The sequence below is a fragment of the Takifugu flavidus genome, chromosome 7 (genome assembly GCF_003711565.1).
Source record: "Takifugu flavidus isolate HTHZ2018 chromosome 7, ASM371156v2, whole genome shotgun sequence".
In the NCBI taxonomy this organism is placed as follows: domain Eukaryota; kingdom Metazoa; phylum Chordata; class Actinopteri; order Tetraodontiformes; family Tetraodontidae; genus Takifugu; species Takifugu flavidus.
Window position 1 is genome coordinate 3,504,087 of NC_079526.1, and position 23,701 is coordinate 3,527,787.

General features: G+C 45.2%; 2 protein-coding genes across 8 annotated transcripts in view; one reads left to right on the plus strand and one right to left on the minus strand.

The window, feature by feature from the left end:
* shroom2a (shroom family member 2a) overlaps positions 1 to 23,701 on the minus strand; it is a 24,172-nt gene continuing 471 nt past the window's right edge. For 2 of the 7 annotated variants that reach the window (XM_057038510.1, XM_057038509.1), the window contains exons 2-12: positions 22,762 to 22,972; positions 16,443 to 16,591; positions 10,030 to 10,128; positions 9,353 to 9,475; positions 6,557 to 8,876; positions 6,173 to 6,264; positions 3,016 to 3,588; positions 2,248 to 2,823; positions 1,753 to 1,924; positions 1,393 to 1,665; positions 1 to 1,321 (exon numbers count right to left, since the gene is read on the minus strand). In XM_057038510.1, the coding sequence (XP_056894490.1) occupies positions 1,049 to 1,321; positions 1,393 to 1,665; positions 1,753 to 1,924; positions 2,248 to 2,823; positions 3,016 to 3,588; positions 6,173 to 6,264; positions 6,557 to 8,876; positions 9,353 to 9,475; positions 10,030 to 10,128; positions 16,443 to 16,591; positions 22,762 to 22,968 (4,857 nt within the window). In that variant the 5' untranslated portion in view covers positions 22,969 to 22,972 and the 3' untranslated portion in view covers positions 1 to 1,048. Of the gene's footprint in view, positions 1,322 to 1,392; positions 1,666 to 1,752; positions 1,925 to 2,247; positions 2,824 to 3,015; positions 3,589 to 6,172; positions 6,265 to 6,556; positions 8,877 to 9,352; positions 9,476 to 10,029; positions 10,129 to 11,792; positions 12,192 to 16,442; positions 16,592 to 21,121; positions 21,143 to 22,761; positions 22,973 to 23,701 lie in introns of those variants that run through there. The other 5 variants (XM_057038512.1, XM_057038514.1, XM_057038511.1 and 2 more) reach the window with 5 other exon arrangements.
* The window catches only part of LOC130528805 (synapse-associated protein 1-like), a 19,518-nt gene continuing 4,247 nt past the window's right edge, over positions 8,431 to 23,701 (plus strand). Inside the window, exon 1 of the mRNA XM_057038532.1 lies at positions 8,431 to 8,520. The gene's annotated coding sequence lies outside the window, so the exon portion shown is untranslated. The remainder of the gene's footprint in view (positions 8,521 to 23,701) is intronic.

The following is a 23,701-nucleotide window of genomic DNA, read 5'->3' on the forward strand; positions in this document are numbered from 1 at the left end:
CTGCGTCATTCCAGCGGATTCTTTATTGAAAGACAAAAAGGAGCTGAGCTGGTCGACACAATCAGCTGCAGCCGTGTGCGAGGAGTGCTTAAAAACTAGTATTCTTCAATGTGCAGAGCACAACATGCCCCATGTTCACCTTTTGTGATGGATGAATACACGTTTACATGGAAACATTCCATATCTGGTCGCAAAATGAGCAAGCGGTTTGTTTACGTAAGGTGGAAGTTCATGGTAGTCAAGTAACAACAACTATGCATTCAACATCTGCACCGTGGACAAGAAAACACAGTGGAGTAATGAGATACAACACAGGCTATAATACACATGGCAATAATAAAAATAAGACTCTTTTTCTGGCTGTGAAGGAAAGAGTGGCTCTGAAACACACTCCCGAGGCACCGCGAATGTTGATTTCTCTCCTACGTATGCATGTGAAGTGCTACCGTTCGTCCCGTCTAGTGAAGCTGAACAAGTGCTCTTTAAAATGTGTCTGCACACCCTTTTCTCCAGGTAGTGTCACCAACATCTTCGCCTTCAATGTTATGAACAGTGGTAAGAAAAGCGCAACAATCTTTGTGAGAAGGCCACTCAATTTATATTTAACTGTGAACATAAAAAAGCTTCCCGTTTATTGAAAGATTGCCGGATTACAGGGATTATCTGAAAAAAATTGTCCAGAATGTAAAGCTATTGAAACCTAATGATAAATACGCACAGCGGCTCAGCATGTAATGCATGCCAGGTTGCGTGGCTGCTCAAATCATTTGAAATTAAAATACTGTCATTCCTTTGTAGATTTAAAAAGCTACAATAAATTACTAAAGTAAACAACGTTTAAAAAAAAAAATTGCATAAAGTACAGAAGATACAGGGAAGGTTGATGCCGTGAAGCAGGCAGTAGGTTTAAGGAGTTCTGGGGGTTGTAAGATGGGGGGGGTCTCCGTGGCCCACCTGGCCTCTGCAGATCTCTGTCTCCCTCTGCTGGACTCGAGCCGCATGTGCAGTCTGATGCAGCAGAACTAGAGTTCATCACCGTGTGCCGTCCTCAGAAGGGGAGTCTCTGTTCTATCGGCAGACTGTCCATCAGACACTTGAGCTGCTCTTCACCCAGTTTGATTTTGTCCTCAAGCTTGCGCTGCTCGATGATGAGCGCCGACTTCATCTTGACAAAGTGCTCGTAGTCTGTGAGGCAGTCCTCCGGCAGGTAGTTGCCCAGGATCTCGTAAACCACTCGTTCCCGGCGGTCCAGGTTCTCCTTCAGCTCCTTTGCATCCTCATGCTGTCGAATCAGCAGCTTCCTCTTCTCAATCAATGTGCGCTGTATTAAAACCACAATATTATTTTCTATTCGTGAGCTCATAAGTTTTTATTTATTTTGTCCTCACTAACCCTCTCATCGACCGTAGCGTCATCATCCAGGCAGTTGAGGGCGTTCTCCACCCTGGCCAGACGGCCTGACAGGGACAGCAACAGACTCACCACCTTGTCCAGGTCCCCAACAAACATCCTGAACTTGTCCAGCTCATTTGGTTTGCACACCTGCTGGACTTGGTTCTCCACTTCGTCTCCGAGAGAGTTGTTGTCCAGGATGTCCTCCAGGAGACTCTCCCTGGCCTCCCGCAGCACCTGCAGCTTTTTGCTGAGGCTGTTTATCAACTCTTGCTGCCAAAGGACAAAGATCAACCGCAATAAAAAGTCAGGTCACATTTAATAGACAGACTTCGTTACAGAAACCAGAACAAAACGAACCTTCTTGTTGGCCAGATCAATGTCGAGTTCATCTTCGGAGTTCTCCTCCTCCTCCTCCTCTTCCTGCATGTCCTTCATCTTAATGAGCAGCTCAGCTTTCGGAGCCGACGTGCTGTAATACGTAGAGTTGGTCACCATGGTGACAGCAGCAGGTGTGCAATCCTCCTTTCCCCTGAAATACACACATTTAACATTTTCTGCTGCATTTATTTAGTACTAAAATGAATGTTTGATAACTCTCATTAAGCATAATCCATCTCCTTTAATTTACCGCAAGTCTCGTTTTACCCAACAGTCAAAGGATAGAGAATGTAAAATAGTTATTGCTGAAAGAGAAGTTGAATATCCTGAATATCATATTTGTTTAGGAGATTCTTCTGGTCAAACCAGGCAAGTGTTAGCACATGAGTCATATTCAGAGCAGAAGCTGGAAAAATGGTGTCATGGAGACATCATTTACATATTTCAGGCCTGAGACGAAAGCTAAAGCCTGACCTTTCCTCGGTGGGACGGGCCACCGTCTGTTTTGGGAGCACTTTTCTGCGCTGGTGCGCTCCTTCCAACAGTTGCTCCTCCGGAGGGAAGATGCCCTCCATCAGGTCCATGGTGGTCTTCATCTTGCTCTGATCCAGAATATCAGCCAGTGATTTGTCCTTCCCCATGATGTCCTTCGCCAGCTCTTCTCTCTTCTGATCTTCAGACAGTTGTGTGGGAGCTACTGCTGCATCACTGCGGGATTCATCCGAGGACTGGGGGGGGTTCTGAAAGCTGGAGCTGATGTGGTCTCTAATGGGGCTCAAGTACGTGCGTCTCTGAGGCTTCGTGTCAGTCTGAGAGCATGGTGCACCGTCGTCCTCTTTCTGACGTGTAAAGACACAGAAGCCAGAGTCCTGTCCTGCGGCCCCCAGACTGCTAAACTTGGTAACACCCAGACCTTCTGGCTCAACAGCTGGGGGCTCACTGGGCTGCAAAAATGGACAACTTTCCTTCTCCGTGACTCCCTCTGAGTGGACAATCCTAATTGGTACTCTCTTTGCCGCAGAGGTTTGGGTCTCTGTCACATGAGTCATCCTGAAATATGACAAACAAAATAGTTAAAATAGAATCTTCAAGAGATTTCCATCAAAAAAAATAAAGAAATTGATCAACCAGCTTGTTAATAAGTGCTGATTCTACAAAGACAACATGTCCTGGACGATAACTTCCTGCCGGATTTTACAGTCGCTGCTGTAAAAGATTTTTTAAAAAAGCATCTGAATTTACCTGTTTGAAAGTTCATCCTGCACAAAGACCGGTGGCTTGTCGCTGAGTCTCTGTGGGGAGAACTGTGGGGACGGGGAGCGCCGTCCCTCCATGCTGGCTGGCCCTGAGGAAGCCAGAGGAGAAGATTCCAGCTCAGGATTGGATGTGGACAGATGTTGCACTGCCTCTGGTCCTTTGTCCACGAGCCGTTTGCCCTGCTCAGATTCCTCTTCTGCCGTGTGGGAGGTGACAAAGGCGGGGTTAGTGTTAACGCTGGGGGAGCAGTGGGAGAAGGCTTCACTCTGGGAACTGGTAAAAGGCTCGTGGGAGTTGATCTCTGGGCATCTAGGTGGGGGGGGCTTCTCCAGTGACTTACGCCTGGGCCCAGACAAAGGTTCAGCCTGGCTGTGGTCCTTCGGCTCTTTGGGGCTGTGAGAAACAGATGTGGGTCTGTGGTTCTCTGTGGCGGGGGCAGCCCTCTGCTTGCTGTCAGGGTTTGCTCCTGTCATGGGTGTGGGGGGCAGTCTTGGGTAACGCTCAAACTCCACAGACTTTTCTCGCACTTTACAGTCACTGGAGCCTCTGTCAGGAAACCTGAGGGGCACAATGGAAAGCTTTTAATCACACAGTGAGCAGCAGACTATCATCTGCAGCTCTCCCAAACAACACTTTGTGCACCGAGCACAAGCCCTGATCGTCCCTCTGCCAGCAGGACAAGACGCGTCTTCCTCTTGACCGCAAACCTCCACCCTGGGAGCTTTTCAGCTGGCAGTCTGAAGAGGAATATTTTGTTTCCACAAGTCAACAAAGATGAGTAAATAATCCTCAAAGCAAACCGTGGAAGCGTTTTCCTGCCGGAATAGGCAACGTTGCAAAATACGCTCATTCGATGAAGACTTTGCTGCCAAAGAATAGACAGTCCTGTGGTTGCATGCTTCCTGCACGTGTCCTTACGCTTAGATTTGATTAGGGAGAACATTTAGGGAGAAATCATAAAGCTTTGATTGAGAACACGCTGTGCTGCACTCACGCTAGTCACAAGATACTGTGAAGAAGTCAAACCTGCCAATTAAGATCCTCCAGTGCTGCCACGAGTCATCACAAGAACAGTCCCAGCTCCAGCCCCAGCTAGAGCTCCAGTCCCAGTCCCAGCTCCAGTCCCACCTCCAGTCCCAGCCCCAGTCCAGCCCCAGCTCCAGCCCCAGCTCCAGCCCCAGCTAGAGCTCCAGTCCCAGTCCCAGCCCCAGCCCCAGTTCCAGCCCCAGCTAGAGCTCCAGTCCCAGTCCCAGCCCCAGCTCCAGTCCCAGCCCCAGTCCAGCCCCAGCTCCAGTCCCAGCCCCAGTTTAGCCCCAGTCCCAGCCCCAGCTCCAGCCCCAGCTTAGCTCCAGCCCCAGCTCCAGCCCCAGCTTAGCTCCAGTCCCAGTCCAGCCCCAGCTCCAATCCCACCTCCAGTCCCAGCCCCAGCTCCAGTCCCAGCCCCAGCTAGAGCTCCAGCTCCAGTCCCAGCCCCAGCTAGAGCTCCAGCTCCAGTCCCAGCCCCAGCTAGAGCTCCAGCTCCAGTCCCAGCCCCAGCTAGAGCTCCAGCTCCAGTCCCAGTCCCAGCTAGAGCTCCAGCTCCAGTCCCAGTCCCAGCCCCAGCTTAGCCCCAGTCCCAGCCCCAGCAAAGAAACATACTGTACCCATACAAGAACTATAAATGATTCCCTCTGCTTATTAATGCTTAGTCATTTAGTGTTCTAACTCAAACACAGAAAAGTGTATTTTTTAATACACCGTGGCTTCTTTAGTCCACCAGTCCTGCATTAAAGCCCTCCTGTTTGACCCCAAACACAGGAGGAAAAACAAGTTTATGACCCTAACCAGGCTGAAAATTAAAATAATTACCAATAATTGTAATTACATTTACTATCCAAGATTTAAATAATGTGTTAAGAAAGACGAACAAAAAAGTCCATCTATCAACTCACCTGATGGGACCTTTGAGTGTTATAATGTCCATGGTGGAAACTAGCAGTGAATGTGGATCAGCTGTGCGTGACAGAGCCACCTAAAGGCATCAGCTTACACCTGTATCAATAACCCCGGGTGGGTGGAGCGCTTCACTGAGATCATCTCTGACTTGAACAGACAATCATTTCCTCTGTGCTGCTGTTGTAACGCGAACGCTGTTGTCACACATTGTTGCTACGACAATGAGGTTGCTCAAGAGGGGATCCGTTACACCCTTGAATGAGCTTCACCTGTGGGAGATTTGGCTATTGCACAAACACTCCTGAATAACTGGTTATTAAGTAATCTTTATTAACTAATAATAATGTAGATTTGTAACGTGACCTCATCCTCTTGGTCTTACAAAGCACAGAGAATAGGATTCTGTAATCGTGAAACCTCAACTAGACTTGTTTTAAACTGCCCCTGACAGGATTTCAGGAACATTAAATGTGATGGTCATACCTTTAATTCAACAACTGGATGGTAGAGACAATGTACACGATCTAATTTAGTAAAATATGAACATAACAAATTGAAACACTCCCTTAAGCCTTATTGATACAAGATAATAGTGTTCATCTAAACATCACATGACATAGATGGAAATTAACTACTCATTAAACAAACAACTCCAAAACAGGGATATAATCCACCCAACACTCAAGTTTCTGTATGTTTGTCAGTTTTAAACATACATACAAACGTTGTGATTATGTCTTACTCTTTTTTACCTTTTTGTCCAGGTTTTCACATATACGCTCATGCTCGGCAAACCTTACTCACAGTTAATAAACAACAGAGTTTGCATAGTTCTGAGGCGGTATTGGCCAACCAGTCCGGCTCATGGCCTCAGCTTGGCGCTCTCCCTCTGGGACAGGGTCAGATGCCTCGCCTACATTAAGCCTCCATAAAATGCCACAACGCAGAGCCAGAGAGACGACGTGCGCCGTCTCAGCTGTGGTACTGGTGTACAGCTACAGACGACAAAGCCCAAACTCTTCCTCTACACGTTAGACACGTTCATTAACACAGTCCCACCGACGCAAAACAAAAACACTGAATTAGGGCCATTAATGACTAAAAATACTATTTTGATACCTTGCAGATCACTCCAGAACAGCCAAACGCCTCCAGAGACGCGTGTATCGAGCAACAAACGGGTTCCATCTAATGAGAATGTTCTCACCTTGTGGCTACGTTCAGTGGTTCAGCAGGTTTGGCCTCACAGTGCGAGTGCTCCAGGTCCCATTTTCTAGCAGGAGCAGGAACTAGAATCTTCTGCAAATAAAGTTAAATGGAATCTTTTAATGCATTGCAAGAATCTATCACAAGTTTGTGTCTGCTGCTGGTACTGGATCCTGCTACTGTTGGAATAAAGAATATCCCCTCTTTTACCTTAAGCTCAGGGTGTGTCATGTGAACAAACACAATATTTAACTTGGCTCTGTCTTTTGTTCAGTTCACATGAGTCAGTATCCCAATAAAATGAAAGAAAGCAGCTCGGAGGGTTGAGAGAACTAAAACGTTTAGGAGGAAAACAATCATTTTCCCGATCAGTTATGGTCCTCACCTGTCCGTACAGGTCAGTTGAAGGGGATGATCGGGACCTCTCGTGGAAACAGTTCAATGGGCTTCTCTCCGCTGGTCCAGGATTTAGGATGTCATCCACCGACCGATACCGCCCCGAATCTTTCGTTTCAGGCTTTTTCTCCTGTGTGCTCCACTTTGCCTCATACTCTGCAAAGGTGCCAAGTCTTTGCTGGTCTGGGACGGACGGTGGCTTGTTCGGGGGTTGTGGACCTCCTGTGACCTCTTGAGGGTATTCTGTGCTACTTCTGCCCTTGATTGTAACCTCTGTTTCACCGTTTGAGCCAGGGGCTCCTTCCTTGGTCTTAGAAGGGTTCTCAATGCAGATCTGAGCAGGACTAAAGTATCCCAATTTCCCACTTTCTTTAAACGACTTCTCCTGGTCTAATGAGGAGCTCAGGTCTTCAAGACAAGAGAGACCTTCGCTCACCCCAACTTCGTGGATCTTATCTGGTTCAGAGAAAGATCTCACCTTCTTTTCTGCTGAAAAGCGCTTCCTACCACCAATGCGAGAGACGGGAGCGCCGGCGTGACCTGGTTTACTTACTACAGACTCCAAGACAGGTGGAAGAGGTGGGGCATCTTTGCAGGTCAGAGCTGAGGATGAGTACGGTGGTATGGTCTCAACGGAAGGGTTCTCAAGCGGGACAGGTTCCAGGTCTTTCCTCCGAAAAGACGTAGCCATGAGCACCCTGGCTTGGGCTTCCTTCAGATTCACTTTGTAGGTGTTTGTGAAGGAGCCCCCGGCAGAAACGCACGTGGCGTTCTTGCTTTCCCAGACATCCTGGTCATCATCAGCCTCACCCTCCAGATCCGGAAGGGTAGACACGCTCTTACTTTTCTGGAGCTGCGCCTTCCTCATTTGGATTTCGTTCCTCAACGTGGTGGCGAAACGGTCGCTGCGTCTCAACTGTTTGCCTTCGAGCGACTCGATGGCGCTCGTGGGCTCTTGGCCTGCAGTGTCCAGAGACAGCGAATGCAGCAAAGGCGTCGATTGGGGGCTGATTTGGTTGCTGGCTTGGCTGTGGTTTCTAGTCTCTTGGAATGATTCTCTGTGCTGAGGTGGCAAAGACCGTCTCTGTTCAACCGGTCTACTTGCAGGGGCGCTTGAGGACTGAGTTTGTGCGTTGAGTCCCCTCTGGCCTCCCCTGTCGTCAGCGTTCGCTTTAACTACGCAGGATTCTGCGGTGGACGCAGCTTGGTGCTTGCCATCATTTTGTTTAATATGTTGGGGGAGATTATACTTTGCTTTGGTTACCGATGGCGGGCTGAGTGATTTCTGAGCATTTCCAGGCTTTGCTAGGTCCTCAGATTTACCTGGCGGATTAGGCTGCGCGAGCTGGCACGTGGTGACACAGTAATACTGGCTCTGCCCGCTGATGTCAGCGTTTTGGTCGGCGGTGGCGTTAGACGAGGAGGCGTTTGAAAACTTTCTCTGCGTCTGAGCAGAACCGTTAACGGGCAGTTCTTGCGTGCTGCAGTAGTATGCACCTACAGTCTGTGGCTTTGGAAATGGCGGCGCCCACGGCTGGGAGAACAAAGTGCCTTTGTCGCTATGGTGTCTCTGATGGCAGGGCTGACCCTGCCGAACATCGCTGCTGGACAGGGAGAACTGTTTGTGCGAGCTGAATTGCTTTAGAATCGATTTGTCGGAAGCGTGAAAGCCGTCCCTGCCGATGTTAGGGGAGAGGTTGCTGCTGCGGCGACTCTCCGCGGGAGGTTTGAATTCTGTGGCTTCGGACTGAGCGACGAGCCCCCTTTCGTGGACCCTGGTCGCAGCAAAACTGTCACTGCGTGCGGGTGGCGGCGGAGGGGGAGAAGGGGAGGGGCCGGCGGATTTCTTTTTTTCAGGGACGTGCCAGACGGGTCCGAAGCTGGTCCTGCTCGACGTGGAATGGCGAGAGGAATCTTCGGTTTGTGGAGCCTCCCAGCCTGAGCCGACTGCCGGTACGTGAGAGAACGTCGACCTCTCGTCCTGACCGTTCCTCCCGTTGTTGCCCTTTCCTCCTGAATCCCACTGACTGAATTTATGAAGCATATTTTCTGTGGAGGCAGCGTTGCTTTTAGAGATGGTATAGTCTGGTGTGCCGGAGCTGGTGGAGAAGGAGCTGTAGGCCGAGTCGCGTTTCCCCCCTCCGAGATGGTCGATGCTGCTGTTGGATTTGGTGGGCGACAGCTGACCAGCAGGATACGGGTGCGAGGCTTGCTCTAGGCTGTCCATACTACCGAGGGAGCTGAACTGATCTGACGCCCTGCGCAGGTTCGTCAGCTCCCAGCTTGAAGAGAGATCGGTTGACGACGAGCTGCAGCGGGAAAAAAACAACAAAAAAACCAGACGTGACTATACATTCCTCACTCTTCTGCAGAAACAGCTGGAAACGTTTAAAAAAAGGATTTGTTATAGATGGTGTAGCAGAACAGTTTCTGTGATATAATGTGAACAAGAACATCTTGAATCGATTCAATCTGAATGGAACAAAAGCATCATTAGCATGGTCGCTAGCACCGATGTTCCCCTACTGTCTCTAACCAGCGCAGCTGCTGTGAGACTCACACTGTGAGTGACGGCGCTTCATTCTGTGCAACAATACAGCAGTCGCAAAATCCAAACTGACTTCCTCTAAACAAATAAACACAGGAGCCAGATCCAGGCTGTTTATTAGGGCCCATCACTGGATGGGCTGTGTTAATGTGTTACCAAACCCCCTCTAGAAGCTCTAAACATACTAATGGATTTGAAGTTACAGCGACTTGAGAAACTAAAAGATCCGAGCGCTACCTTGCATCATATCTGGTCTGCCAGACTGGCATGGGTGGAGACTGCGTTTTGGCAGCGTCTGATTGGTTTTCGTTGAACTTGGTAGCGTGCCAGGAGTGAGGCCTGCTTATGGGATCATTCCTCCTGCAGAGGGCAAAAAACACAAACTGGATTAGAAACCAGACACTTATGGAAAATTGTTTTCCGCTACAGTTAGAAGTCAAAGTCCTAACAAAAGATGGGCTGTTGTGTTTCATATAGCGGCAGTGATTGGCAAAAGCCTGCATGTAGCCTCCAACAGTTGTGGGTAGAACAGTTGTAGAGCTGTCTAATCTCAGAATCAGAGCCTTTTCTCTGGATTGTGCATAGGGGAAAGGTGAACACAGCAACCTCAATAATCAGCATTGATCACACACGTTGACACGAAACAGGACACGTCATTAAAACACCAACACGTGACGGACAGTTTATCATAAAGAGCACAGGAGGTGAAAATCATTTGTCTAATGAGATGAACCACGACACACTTCAAAGACACATGCTGATGAGGGCAGATAATAACCCCTGGGGTAGGGGCAGTTGCTATGTGAACATGAAGATGACATTAACCCCACATGGTGAATCATGAATGATGGGCACGAGAAGTGGAAAACAAGGAAATTCTACTGATTAATATGAAGCCATACACAAAACTGTACCTCATGGAATTTCGCAATATCTTCGTTAGAAAGCTTCTTGCCACATGCACGTCATTCTCTGAGGGCATTTTGTGATTTACAATGTCCGTTTTCATATTCCTAGGAAGCAGGGGGAGGAACACACATGTAGAGAGCTCACCAACCACTGTCTGGACTCATAAAAGACACAGACCCTGCACATTGCAGAGTAAAAGCTTTAGAAAATATAAGGTTTGATATAATATGGGACTGTACATCGACGCTTACAAATCTGGTTTTACGCGGGGCTATAGCGCCCCCTTTCGGCCACAATAAAGACTACTCATGACACTGGATGATAGTCGGCATGTAAAAAAAAATACAACATATGAGTGACCTACAACAAAGAACAGAATTTGAGAGTAAAGGGGGTTACCCATCTCTCTTGAGGTCTCTCATCCAAACATAGCTGAGGTGAGCTGGTTGCACTTAAGCCCTGCCATATGGCCCAGGGGGCCCAGCATGGGGTAGGGGCTTAATAGAATGGAGAATCTCTTACACAATCAGATCAGCCACATTACCCCTCTATCCAATCTGTCGTCTGCCTCCTGGACAGCCTTATATATCCGCACCAGGTTCAAAAATTTGGCCACAGCGGTGAAATTTAGAGGTGTTTTAGATGCCAGAAATAAAGTTGTGGGTTCGGTGTATGGTCCTCTCTATTCGATACTTTACAGAAAATGTTGGCAAATGAAACAAAATTCAATCTGGGCTTAAAATCTGCACGCTTTGAATGGTATCTTTGACATTTTTGAGCATAGAGAGAGATATAATGCTAATGCAAAACCTGCATATTCTGAGTTAACTAGTACTTTATGTCAATTATATCGAGCTGTGCATCATCATAGCGGTCAAAAATTTAAGACAAAGCTTTAGAGCATTGCTTCAAAGGAGTGGATTCAGGACTTGCACCAGAAAAAGAGAAGGTTAAGAGGCCCTGCCCTCGCAGGCGCCTCATCTAAAGGCTTTCATCCGATGACAAAAGGTCCATCGAAGGGTTCAAGCAGATGAGGACAAATCGTTACGTAAAAATGATAGAAGCATTCAAAAATTGCAGCATAGTCTGTTTGTGAAGATTTCAAATTTTCAGACCGACAGATCTAGGCAAGAGCCATAAAGTGGGACAATTCCACAAAATGAACCGTGGATTAAAGTTAGGACTTATTGGGAGGACAAAGACGGGCCAAATGGATCGCGGTCTTCCTCGTCTCCTCACAGGGTGTGTTTCTAGGGTGCTTGGAAGTAGCCACACATGGCTCCGGCTATTGGTATGCAAATGAGGCTGGCTTTATTGGGCCTATCGTCAGGGCTACAGCTGGGTTAGCACAGATATGCTAGGAAAGTGAATCAGATGACTGGAATGGGGGGCAGGGGGAGAAACAATTTACAGCCCCAGCTCACATCAAAAAGGTGCCTTACCATCATGTCCACATTCAAATATTAACAGCTCAGACATAAATAGATATTGGCTTTCCACCAAACTCCATTCCTCCTTTTAAAAATAGTTACAAATTTACATCCAAGATCTTTTTTTTTTTTTTAGTTTTGCAACAGGGAGACGAGCTTATCATGGCTTAACCTAAATGAAGGATGACCCCCGAACATGAACAATCAAAACAATAACAGAGTATTAAGGTCATAAAAGCACAAAAAAAAAAAGGGGGGATATAGAAGGCTGGTGGTGTGACAGGGTTCAAGCAAATGTCCAAAAGTCAATTAATAAAACTGGGTTAATTACGACTCACCAAAAAGAGAGATGAAATATTTCAAAATAGACATAAAAATAAAGTCTGTAATCCAAAAGGCCATAAAATTTGGAGCTCAGACCTGTTGTATCTGTGTTCCAGTCAGTCAAAACAGTCCAAAGAAACTTCAAAAATGAGACCAAAAATAAAGAAACATGCAGGTCACCGAGGTCCGAGTACCTTCCTAGAATAGTGATCATTCAACATTTTTGAGGGCACACAAACAGACTAACGATATATTTCTTAAAGTTCTCTGGGTAGAATTAGTTTCAGTTTGGAGGGTAGATTTCTACCAGGATTACTTTTTTTACCCCTAAGAGGGGGTGTTAAGTTAGAATACGAGGAGGAGGGCTTCTATCACAGCCAGTCCCCTTGTAGTAGTCCTGCACCTTTCTCCGTTTCATTGGCTAAGGGGCTAATATGCTAATGATAGGGTGAAATACCGGACTCTTCTCATCACCCCTCTTGTGTAGCAGACATGCATTTCTACCATTACTATGGCAACAGGCTGTTCTCAAAGGCTGGAGCCCATTCTGTTTCCTGAAAGCTCCAGGCAGCCCTAGGCAGGTGGTCTCAACACCACTAAAATACAATATAATACAATACAATACAATATAATATAATATACAAGCTCACTGTTTAATCCCCATAATGGGACAATGAAATGTAACATAGGTTAACATGTTTTTAATTAAAACAGGCTAAACTAACTGATGCAACATTTGGTAATGACCATGGTGAAACCTCACGTGTATTTGAGGACATTTGTCATTAATTAAAGTGCTCTGGCACAGCGGTCAGAGGTCTGGTGAGAGGCAAGAAGATTAGAAAAGAATGGTAGCGAGCTAAAGCTGATAGCAGTGGAACACAGTGATCTATTGTGGAGGAAGCAGTCAAGCATACAGTCTCAACAAGCTTCTTAGAGCGATTTGTTGTGTGCGCATTATTTACAACTTTATCAAATATCTCCGAGGGCGTTTGGAATGTTTATCATGGCTAATAAGTTCTGATTTGAGATTTTAAAGAACTTTCGAGACCAAGATGTGGCTCAGGGGGGTGAGTTCAGTTCCCCTCGGACAATATAAAACACAGCCATCATAAAAAGGCACGTTATCAAAATAAATTTGCGTCCTACTTGCACATTGCAGGTGAGCTACAGAACTCCAAATGTATCCCCGAGGGTCTGACAAAGGCCCTCTTCAGGAGATGCTACAATCAAACCAGTCATGCTCGGGGTGAGAGAGGTGAAGCGTAAGCAACGTGTAATGACCTGCACATTCCAGGACTGAAAGGCATTCCAGCTGTCAAGTTACCAGTTGTCTGCACTGACCTGCAGCCCCCCCCAAAAATCCCAACAAAAACACCTGAGAAACTTTTGTCTGAGAGGGTTTCCAAAAACACGATGCACAGAAAATAAACTACTTATAAAAAGAGAATTTAGGAATTCAGCAGCAACCTTGCTGATACCTAAAGATGGTGAGTTAGAAAGAAGGAAAAACAAGCCAGAAACAGAAGAATAGAAATGTTCTAAATCACAGGGAATATACTACACCCCAAAAACCATTTAAGGAACTACAGTATATCCAGACATGCATGTATGGGAGCTTTATCCAGTCCAGACCAGTACAGGTACCTGGGCCAGTGGTATGTGCTACTGTTCTGACACCATTACGGGATTAACTAAAACTAAGCCACAGGAAGGATTCTTTTCGTGAGAAAAAAATAAATAAAAATCAGGTTTGACGTCAGCCTTACATTCCTAACTTTATTGAAAAAAGGAATTGAATTGGTGTTGACAAAAAAGGTTTACATTGTTGTCCTTTTCCTGTCTCTTTTCCTTCCTTTTGGTCTCAGGAGACTCAAACTCATAATGTGTGTTTCATGGGTAACATACTGTACATGTACATGTGATCGCGTATCGTATTACAATACTAATACAAAAGGAATCAATTGTCCAGCTATTCATCGTAGGAATATAAGGAGTGTTTATAAAGAAAATGTTACTGCAGTTCCACTCTGTATATTAGTGCAAACACCTTTCATAGGCAAACCAGAGGTTCTGTAAATGTATAGCAGTGCGTGGCCTTTTAAACAAGCTTCAGAGCTTTAGCTGCAGCACTTCTCCCATGATGCCAGAAGGGGGAAACAAATTTCCATGTAACGTGTAGAGCTGGCCGAAAACTTTAATGATTCACGCTGTTGTTTGTATGAGCTGGAGAAGACTGGGGGGAGGAAAAGGAAAGCAGTCGACAGCGTGGAGGTAGTGAAGCGAAATCAGATCATATCTGTGCCGAATCAGAGGCGAAAATAAGATAAGATGTTGTTCAGTGGCCAAAAACCACAGCTGTGCCAACCATTTTAAAGAATTTTGGATGGTGGTGGGTGGTTTTTTCACCACCAATGAAAAATATAAGCAAGGCTGGATGAAACATGTAAGCGTGTAAAAAAAACAACCCAAAAACTACCAAGATGGACTTCTGTGCCTTAATCTAGGGCAGATGGGATTTTATTTGCTTGTTATTCTTCTGGTTTTAACAAGAGAATGATTTCCTGGGTGATTGAGGACCGCCACCAACAACAGAACGGTGTCAGCAGCTGGTTTCTGACAGTGGGTCAATTTCATAGAGTTTAGAAAGATCCGAAAACAAAAAAATCTGTCAAAGTTTGCTGATGCGACCGCCTCTAGTGGCGGCGCGGAGCCACGGTTTGTCGAGGCATGTGCAAAAGAGCGAGACATGCTTTCCCCGCAGATAACCGCACCTATCTGTGCCCTGGGTGGTGTGACAAGCCTCTCCCCTTCCCTGCAGGTGACATTACTCTGACATCTTCTCATTAGTCACTGTATGCAAAGAGAAGCTCCTCCCTGCTTCTTTATGTAAAGAGGCCACACCTGTAAACAAGAGCAGGTTCTGACAGCTTCCTGATCCCGGGTGCATTATCCAGCCTTCTCCCTCAGATGAAAAGGCGTTTCATGACGCCTCGCGTATGAGCCCCACCACTGTCAGGACAGTAAGGTCTGTGAAATAGTAACGTGTCTGACCCCAGTTTAATGGGCAACACACGGCTGATGGATGGGAAATGGGACGGCGGTTGAACTTTAGCAGTTTTCTAATGAATCACCGCTGTTTTAAGCAGTTATAAATCCGACACAGACTCGTTATTGTGGCTCTGACTGAAAGGTCTATTTGAGAGAGCCAGTGAGTCCTGAACTCTTCAAACTCGCACAAAAGCAGGAGGACGAAGAGTCCCGGGAGACCGAAAATCCGCTAAACGTGCACTCTGAACAATAGGACTTGTCCTCGCAAGGAAATGTCTTCAGTCATTTACAGTTACAAACATACTGAAGCGATAATAACTAGATCCTTTAGTAATGCCTCCTGCTGTTCTGTGGTTTGTCCTTCTCTTCCTTCCTTTCTCACCGTTTCGTCATTTTGAAGTCTGTCCACAGACACAGAAGATGAAAGCAGAATAAACTCCTGGTTTAAAGCTCTCTTCATTTTGTCCATTTGCCCTTAGAGACCCAAGACAAACTGCCTTCTTAAAGACACTGCGGACCAGGATGTAATGTAACGAGGTTCTCCAGATCTTCCACAAATGTAGGAGGAAGCAGGGGAACCCAACATGCAGACTCCACACAGGAAGGTCCCTGGGAAGCAGGGGATTCAAACCTTCACGTTCACCATCAATATCATGCTAGTAGGTCGTCTTTGAGAAAAACCTCAGGGCGAGTTTAGCGAGAAAATATTCAAAGGTGACTGGAATGGTAACGAGAAAATGTCACAAATATAGTGACAGGAGTGTGACGCATGAATGCAGACCAGATCAGTCTGTGTGAACGTCATCGGAACAGATTTCATCACTAGTTGCAGTGACAAAGCAACCGAGCGACACCAGGACTCATCGGACTGAGATTCAGCTGCCTGTCATAATGATGACTAGTACAAGGAAGTGTGCGCACGTGTGTGTGTGTGTGTGTGTGTGAGGCACATTCTTCCAACCCTAAGATATTAAATAAAATAAGCTTTCTGAATTCTCAGATGCAAAACACCACCATAGATAGACAGATATGAAACATAAGCCGTTTGAGGAAACCGTTTTGTGTCCCGTACGGACACGCGGCCTAATGTCTACTAAAAATATCCCCATGATGTCGGCTCACAGTCGCGTCTTTGTTGAGAAATAAATGGTGAGTCGACTTCCTTGTACGGTAGGCTTTGTTGATAATGTTGATACATTATGTTACGATCCAGAGAGAAACACAGATGAGACAGTGAGAGCAGTGCTGGTCCGAGTCCGCCAGGATACCTGCCATTCTGCTCTATATCTTTGGCGTCGACTACAGGCAGCAAGAACTGTTGTGGAATCCAACAAAGAAGAGATCAGTTCCACCACAACGCCACCGATCCTACATCGTGATCCTAGATTTGAAAAGGTGTAAACCCTCAACAGGACCATCCACCCACAAAGACCCGAGAGGTGACAGACTTTGAGGGTCTGTCCAGTAGAGAGGAAGCAACCCTCCAGCTCCACTCCAGTCAACCTCATGTGCTGGACATGCAACCATGGTGACCCATTTCGATGGGAGCGCAATGCACTTGTGACAGCAGCAGATGCAGGTGGGAGGGGATCTGCTGGGGATAGATTACCTACCTTTTCACCACGAGGCTGAGGGTCTTGTGGGAGCCTTTCACCAGGCAGATTGCTTCTTGTCTGTAGCCACTCAGGGGAACCTCATTGATGTTGACAAGCTCGTCTCCCACCTGGAGATTCACAGCTGCCGCCTTGCTGCCCTCCTCAACCTGGAACAGAGAGGGAAGCTCTAGCATTGTTGGAGCCGGGATTCTAACAATGCAACAACGGTAGCAACCAGATCCAACCAAGGTTCAGATTAACTGAATAAAATGATACATCGAAATCAGAATTTAGTTTGTTTCCTTTAAAAAGACCGTCCCACTGATGTGACTGTGCTCGAAATTATGCGAATACAGAAATGATTTATTTGATGTGCTCATATAAGTTTTACAGCGCGAGATAAAACCTCCAGTAGTCATCCCCGGTGCACTCCCAGGAGGTGTCATTAGCAGAGATAATGCATATTTACTACAAACCCTACAAGCAGCAGCCAAGAGTGCAGCAGTTTGATGCATAAAACCTGAACACAACCTCATTGTAACGTCTGGATCCAAAATGGATGGGACCCACATGGGGGAAAAATTACATCTTCGGAAGGATTTACAGTACAGGGGAGTGCAGAATAGATCATCTGGCATGATCATGATCATAATCTATTCCTTACAGGATCTTCATTATTCTAAACATTACTGAGAAACCAAAAATCAAATTTGTTTTGGAAAAATGTGACCTCAAAGTTTTTTAGTTTTTAAAAAAAAAAGCCAAATATGAGAGACATCTGCATCCTTTGAAAATCTTGATATATTTTTTAGGGTAACTCTTCAAAAAAAAAAAAATTGAGAGGAAAGGCTGTAAAATACTTGACAAGAATCTCTCCGAGCCAGTGGCATAAACACACCATACTGTGTTTATTCGAGGACACCCGAAACAACACTTTGTACGTGTGCAGTACACTGCACCCTACTTAGCAACTGTTAGTGTTACTGAAGAAGACAAACTGAAGGAAAGAAGTCACAATGAAAGAATGCAGCTACAGGAGAGGTCCTGCAAGGGTCAAATATGGCTGACAGAGGTCACGCAGTCAGAAAACAGTGAGAGCAGAGATCGGTTTGCAAAGCAGAGCGGCAAGAATGTGCTTGACAGTTGGCACATTAACACAAAAACGGAGCTCTGCGGCCGATTATCAGTTCTCCACTCGACCTGTGAGGGGGGATATGTGACTCAACTGCTGAGGTATGTGTACATTTACAGACCATTACGTGTTATATGGCCTCTCTCAGCAAAGAAAACGAAAGCTCCAAAAAGTCCTAATCAAAGCGCCTTCATTTTTCTATAATAGCGGCTTGAAGGCGGGGAGGTCAGATGGAGGGTTTTTATGAGAGCTGGCGGGATTCCTTAAGTGGTCCTGATATGGTCATGGATTTGGTAGAGAACCTGAATCACTGACTGGTGTATTTACAGTAAGTTATAGTCATTAAAAAGGTTATGAAACGCCACAGTTTTGCTGAAAATGGAACGCAGGTTTGGACAGCTTTAAATAAGCAACATAGTTAAAAAAAAAGAAGACCAAATGGGCACAAAATCAGCTCCAAGTCCAACCAAATCTTTGAGAAAAGCTGAAGGACTTGGCTCAATTTGTTTGCGATATATTCAAATGGACATTATTTAGATTTCCCGAAAGCAAGGTCACAGACAGAACCACGCACAAACACGGCTGTGTCGTGGCCATCGTTGGCGTAAACGCAGGCTCGGCTCAGTTCTCTTCAGCTGCTGGGTACCGTGGTCCAGAAAATAATTAGGAGCAAACTGAGGTACAAGGTTCTTTTTAATGTCTAAAATGAACTAGTATTTTTGACAATAACTTGATTGGTCCTGAGAAAAAGGCATGGCCTCTATGTTGGACACCAAGGGTTGGAAGAGAGGAGGCAAGGCCATGAAAACAGGGGGGCTCATGCTATAACTGGGTTAAAGAGACACATCTATATAAATGCGACTCGCCTCACGTCAGACTCCTTTTCCGACTATAAAGTTAGTTATGCAAAAACAGGAAAATCACCCAAAAACTGTTCAAACAAGATCGAGACGCTTCAGACGGCTTTTCCCGACCTTTGCTTGCTCGGGCAGTCTAATCAGAGCGAGACACACCACGTCCTTTGTTTACATCTTCCTCAAAACCATAATCAGTCAAAGAGCAGCTATCCTGCGTGGCGGAATCCGCTCAAAAATAGCCTCCTGTCTGCGTGGGACACGGAGGGAGGATGTGGTGGCGATGACTACTTTTTTCTGCTGACAGACGTCCTGTGAAGGACGCTGACAGGGCGCCGACCTCAGACCGCTTCTATGGGTCTGGGCGCTGCCATCATTGTCAATGTTTACGGCAGCCTGACAACTCATCACCAACCACTAAAACAAACCCATCTCAATTTGACTTTTGCGTCGGGTCTGGTTGAATCCTCAAAAGTCAAACAGATGTTTTTGTGCTGGAAGTCATTACGTATGCACACAACAATAAGAAACTCATCCATTCCATACGTAGACGTTTGGCTTCTTTTGATATCTCCTCAAATAAGTCAGTCAACATTTTTGCTTTACTCAACATACGCACATGCCAGCAATCAAACCAGGCATCTCAGTTTCTATTAGCCCGTTTCGCATTTTTATTTGATGTTTATCTAAAAAAATAAATAAATAAAAAATAAATAAATAAAAAGCTTACCGGTGTTTGAAAATTGAAAATTTGAGGAATTGCAGAAATGTTTAGGGAGGAGGAATTTAGGCATATCAATAGGTAAGGTAAATGGAACCAGACTGAGTAAAAACTGAAAACAGATTCACTATCAATGGCAGATGAGAGTGAGGACTGTGGACAGAAGAGGGGGGGGCACCTATAAATATTAATGGAAGAACACAATAGGAGCTTGCTATTGTTGGATTTTCATTTCAAACAGATACATTTGACTGAAAACTAAAAAGACAAATGGACATGAAATTACAATAGCAAAAAACATCTTAGTACGCCGTCGCACTCACACAAACCAGAGAAAATGTCTCGTCCATTTAACGCCAGAAAAGGATTTTCTATTATACATAGATGACATATTTGTTGTGACCTGCAGTCAGGTCCGCTTCATCACAATCAGTAGTTTTTAGTCTTGACCACCTGCAGAAATGTGTTCTCTGAACTTTTACAGGCTGTGGTGAGTTGTTCTCGTGTTAAACTCAGCCTTGTATTATTACCTGCATTTGCTACACCCATTTGTAACCTTTAAGGTGCTTTGCTCCTGTAAATCAGAAACAGTTGGGTAGGAACACTTTAAAATGATGACTTCATGTGAAATACCAGAAATTCAATCTGTTCTTTACACATTAAATTTTACACCCGCCTCCAAAATTCCACACGATATAGCTCAGAGCTACAAATATGTCCTGACCTTACAGTTACTCACATAAACACCGAGGCATTTCTGGCCCGTTCCTTCTCATTTACCTACTCGATACTCACTGCAGCATCAAAAACCTGAACCCTGCCCACATCTTCAACTCGCCGTGAATCATCTTCTTGCCGAAGGTTGAGCAATCTTAAAAAACCCCGGATCAGGCCGCTTGGTCACACAAAGCTTTGAATAATTGCTGAAGCCTGTTTACCTGCAGGTGATTTGTCACAGCCAGTAAAAACAGAGAGTGAACCCTGCATGTATGTGAGTGAGAGTCTCGTTCGTCATGAAAAAAAAACCCTAAAAACAATACTTTCTGTCTTATAAGCTTTGATCCTGGCTGAGGACTACATGCATAAGGTGCATGTCCAGCTGTGTTGTGTAAAACTGGATTATATAAGATTACTGAGAGTAGGGTCTATAAGTCCAGGAAAACCTTGTGTCCAACCTGAGCTATGAGTGGAATGCTAAGAATTTTAATTAATTCCAGGATTGTTTAATAAGCAGTTGAGGCCTCTCACACATTATTTTTTTTTAAAAATGGAAGGGGATATCTACATTAAAACAAACTGTAAAACAAAGAAAAAGGATCATTCTTTGATGATGACGACAGCGCTCCAGCATCTTCTTGCTTGTTCAGGCAGGAGAGACTGTTATCTTAACACAAAGTTCACAAATAACAGAACACAGTTCACATATGGGGGCAGGAACGGCCAAGAAATAATCATCCAAAAAAAAAAAAAAAATGCAACAAAAAAATGTGGCAGATAAAGAACAAAGTGCATCAGGTGCACGAGAGCTCACTGCACACTCTGCCTGCAGTGTGTCCACATATTTATGTTGTTACAGAGAGGAATGATGGTTTAGAGAAGTCTGCAGACCTCTCTGCACACAACAGTGTAATGGCACTAAAGATAATATCCCTGCGTCCATAAGTCAGTTTAAAACACGTAAATAAGCAGCATAATTTGGTAAACTGCCTGTAATCTGAGAGGTCCTCGAAATAATAATCCCGCCTTCACGGATCCCATCATGCCATTCTGGCAGGCTGTCACAGATAATTCACAACATTTAGAGAATCAAACAAAGCTCCAACATTCCTTCCCTGCTCCTGGTACCACAGGCTACCCTCCAAACGCAGCACAAAAATATGAGGCAGAAAACGACCAGGTGGGAGAAAATAACACACTGTAGCCGAGGCCCACTCGTCCACGGTCGCCTTTTCAGAGCACGGATCATCGTAGTACGGATTAGACATCTTACCATTGGATGCAAACAGGCCCGGTACTTTGTGGATCACTGACTGATGTGGTGATCAGTGACAAAACATTAATAGAACTCTGTAAATATCCCACTAAAGGAAGTCAGACGGTCCAACTGGACCAAGGTTCACCCCACACAAGTCCGCAATGTGACTGCCGCTTAATCTCACAGCTTTAGGACTTAAAATGCTACAAATTCTAATCGTGAACAACATTCCTGTATCTCTTTGAATATCTGAGATGACAGCGGTCCAGAGCGGACTGCCTCGAGCCCGCGTGCTGCCTCGGATGCTCCGTTTCATCTATCTGAACTTTGGACCCCCGCGGAGCCAAACAAATAAAAATCAGGCAGCACCAAACGGCCACCAGCATTTCACCGAGTTAACTAACTAGGAAGGTCTTTGTGGTAAATCATTACACGGTCAACAGAAACAAGAGCATACAGTGGGCCTGGAAGTTATCTAAATATCCTCCCAATAAATGGCTGTTATGTCACAACCACATCCGAATTATAATCAATCATGGAGGACTGAGACATTGTAATACTTAACCTAGATTTTACTATAGATTCATTTTAATAAATTACAGCAGCTGTCCAAACTAATTTAGGATGACTCGCAAAGATCCACACTGATTTACTAGAACCATCTCCATTGCTACAGTGGGATAATACTTTATGGTGCTGCTGGTGCATTAAAAGACAGTTTACGAAATTGACCTTTTTAACTCAGGCGAACTGAAGAAAGAATGGACACACTGGTGACGCAGTATGTTTAGTTCAGGCTCAGTCCTGAACAACCTGATCAACAGAACGCTGCAGACACAATAACAAGACAGAAAGCACTGTGGTTCCATATCTCTTTCGCCATATCTGCTTTTCATTTCACCAGGAAGGAATACACAAAGTAGAAGGGAAGAACTGATAGTAGCAGGGGAGTTGAGACAAAAATACAAAGCAGGTCCAGCTAACGGCTATTGGAAGTCAAAATCATTCAGCCTTAATTTGGTTTGTGGACGTCAACAATAAATAGTCCTACGAGTCTAAATAAAGCCATTAAAAACAGGGTTCTCCTTGTTCTTTCAGGCTTCGGGTCTTCCCTGCTGCAACAAACATGCAAATGCTTTGAACTCTGGGTAATTCACAGATGCAAGAGGCATGGCGGGGATGCAGCTTGATGCAAAGTGTATAAAAACGGGCTCAGGTGAGACTACAGTCACTTTGCAATCATGATAAGTCACCTCAGCGTCTCTGAGGGTCAACACTGATGTGTGTTACAGCTCGGGTGGCGTTTTTAACCACAGACGCATCTCTAATATGCCTGCAGAGTGATTAATGACACGCAACAGTATGTGTTTAATGCCCCCAGATGAAAATAAACACGTTTTAAACAATGAAACAGTTGCAACGTCACTTTTCATACTCGACACTTGTGCTGTAACAACAACATGCATCACGATACAATGCTCAAGTTATGGAACGTGATGGATTGTATAAACAGGACAGTCCTAGATTGGTGCATCCATTCATATGTTTAGGCAGCTGTTATGGTAATACGTTCACGTCTGTGATGTCATTAAATTGATTTGAAGGAGTCAAGTGTGTTGAAAGTATCAAAACCTCTGGGGGCTGATTTACAGTACCTTGGTGATGAGCAGAGGCTCCCGATGCTCCAGTCCTCCTCTGAGTGTAAACCCCCATGGCGCCCCTCCTGAAAGATATACATCCACCAGCTTCCAGGCCTCGTCCTCTCTGCACCTTGGATCCAGACCTCCCGAGTTCGGCGCCACACGCCAAAGGCTGACCGACTCTGGGTAGTGTGGATCACTATTAAACCCCTCAGTTTCCATGGTACTGAAAAAGAAGGGAGAAACACTGTTTGAAAAACAGTGCAGCAGGTTGCAGATGCAGACTTTTACTGGTTACGCTGATCACACCGTTACAGCAGCGCGCCATGATGATCTTTCAGGACTAGCTTACAGAAACATGAATCAAGCCCATAATCAGTGAGATGCAATAACAGTAACAGAATTTTAGGACAAAATCAGAATGGGGGGTGCCACAACTACTTCCATCCAAATTTACTTTAGTCATTTATTGCCTTTTAATATAATCCACAAAGAGCATCACTGGGGTTTGATGCTCAACACGGCCGCTGCCTGCAGCATCGGTTTTGAAGTTCTGTGTATATCAGTTTATTGTATTTAATGTTATCTGGCACTTAACAGTAGTAACAAGAATAAACAGCACAACATTCCAAACAGTTAGTAATAAGGTTTGTGGTAGAATTGCAACAATAGCACATAAATAGCTTCAAGTCAATTATTACGGTATTCAGAAAACTAATTTTGTGGCTCTAACACTGTTTCAGTCGTTTGAGGGATTTCTATTTTTAGCCCATGTGGATACAATTAAGGGATTTGAATTGTATATAATAACGTGGCGCATAAATATAGAAAGGGAGCCGAAAAAATAGGGTAAATTCACTCCGTTTGCATTTGTATGATAAGAAATAAGGCGACATTAATGTGTGAAATCACTGTTAACACCTGTTGTCAATCTGTAATCAGACTTAATGCTCTT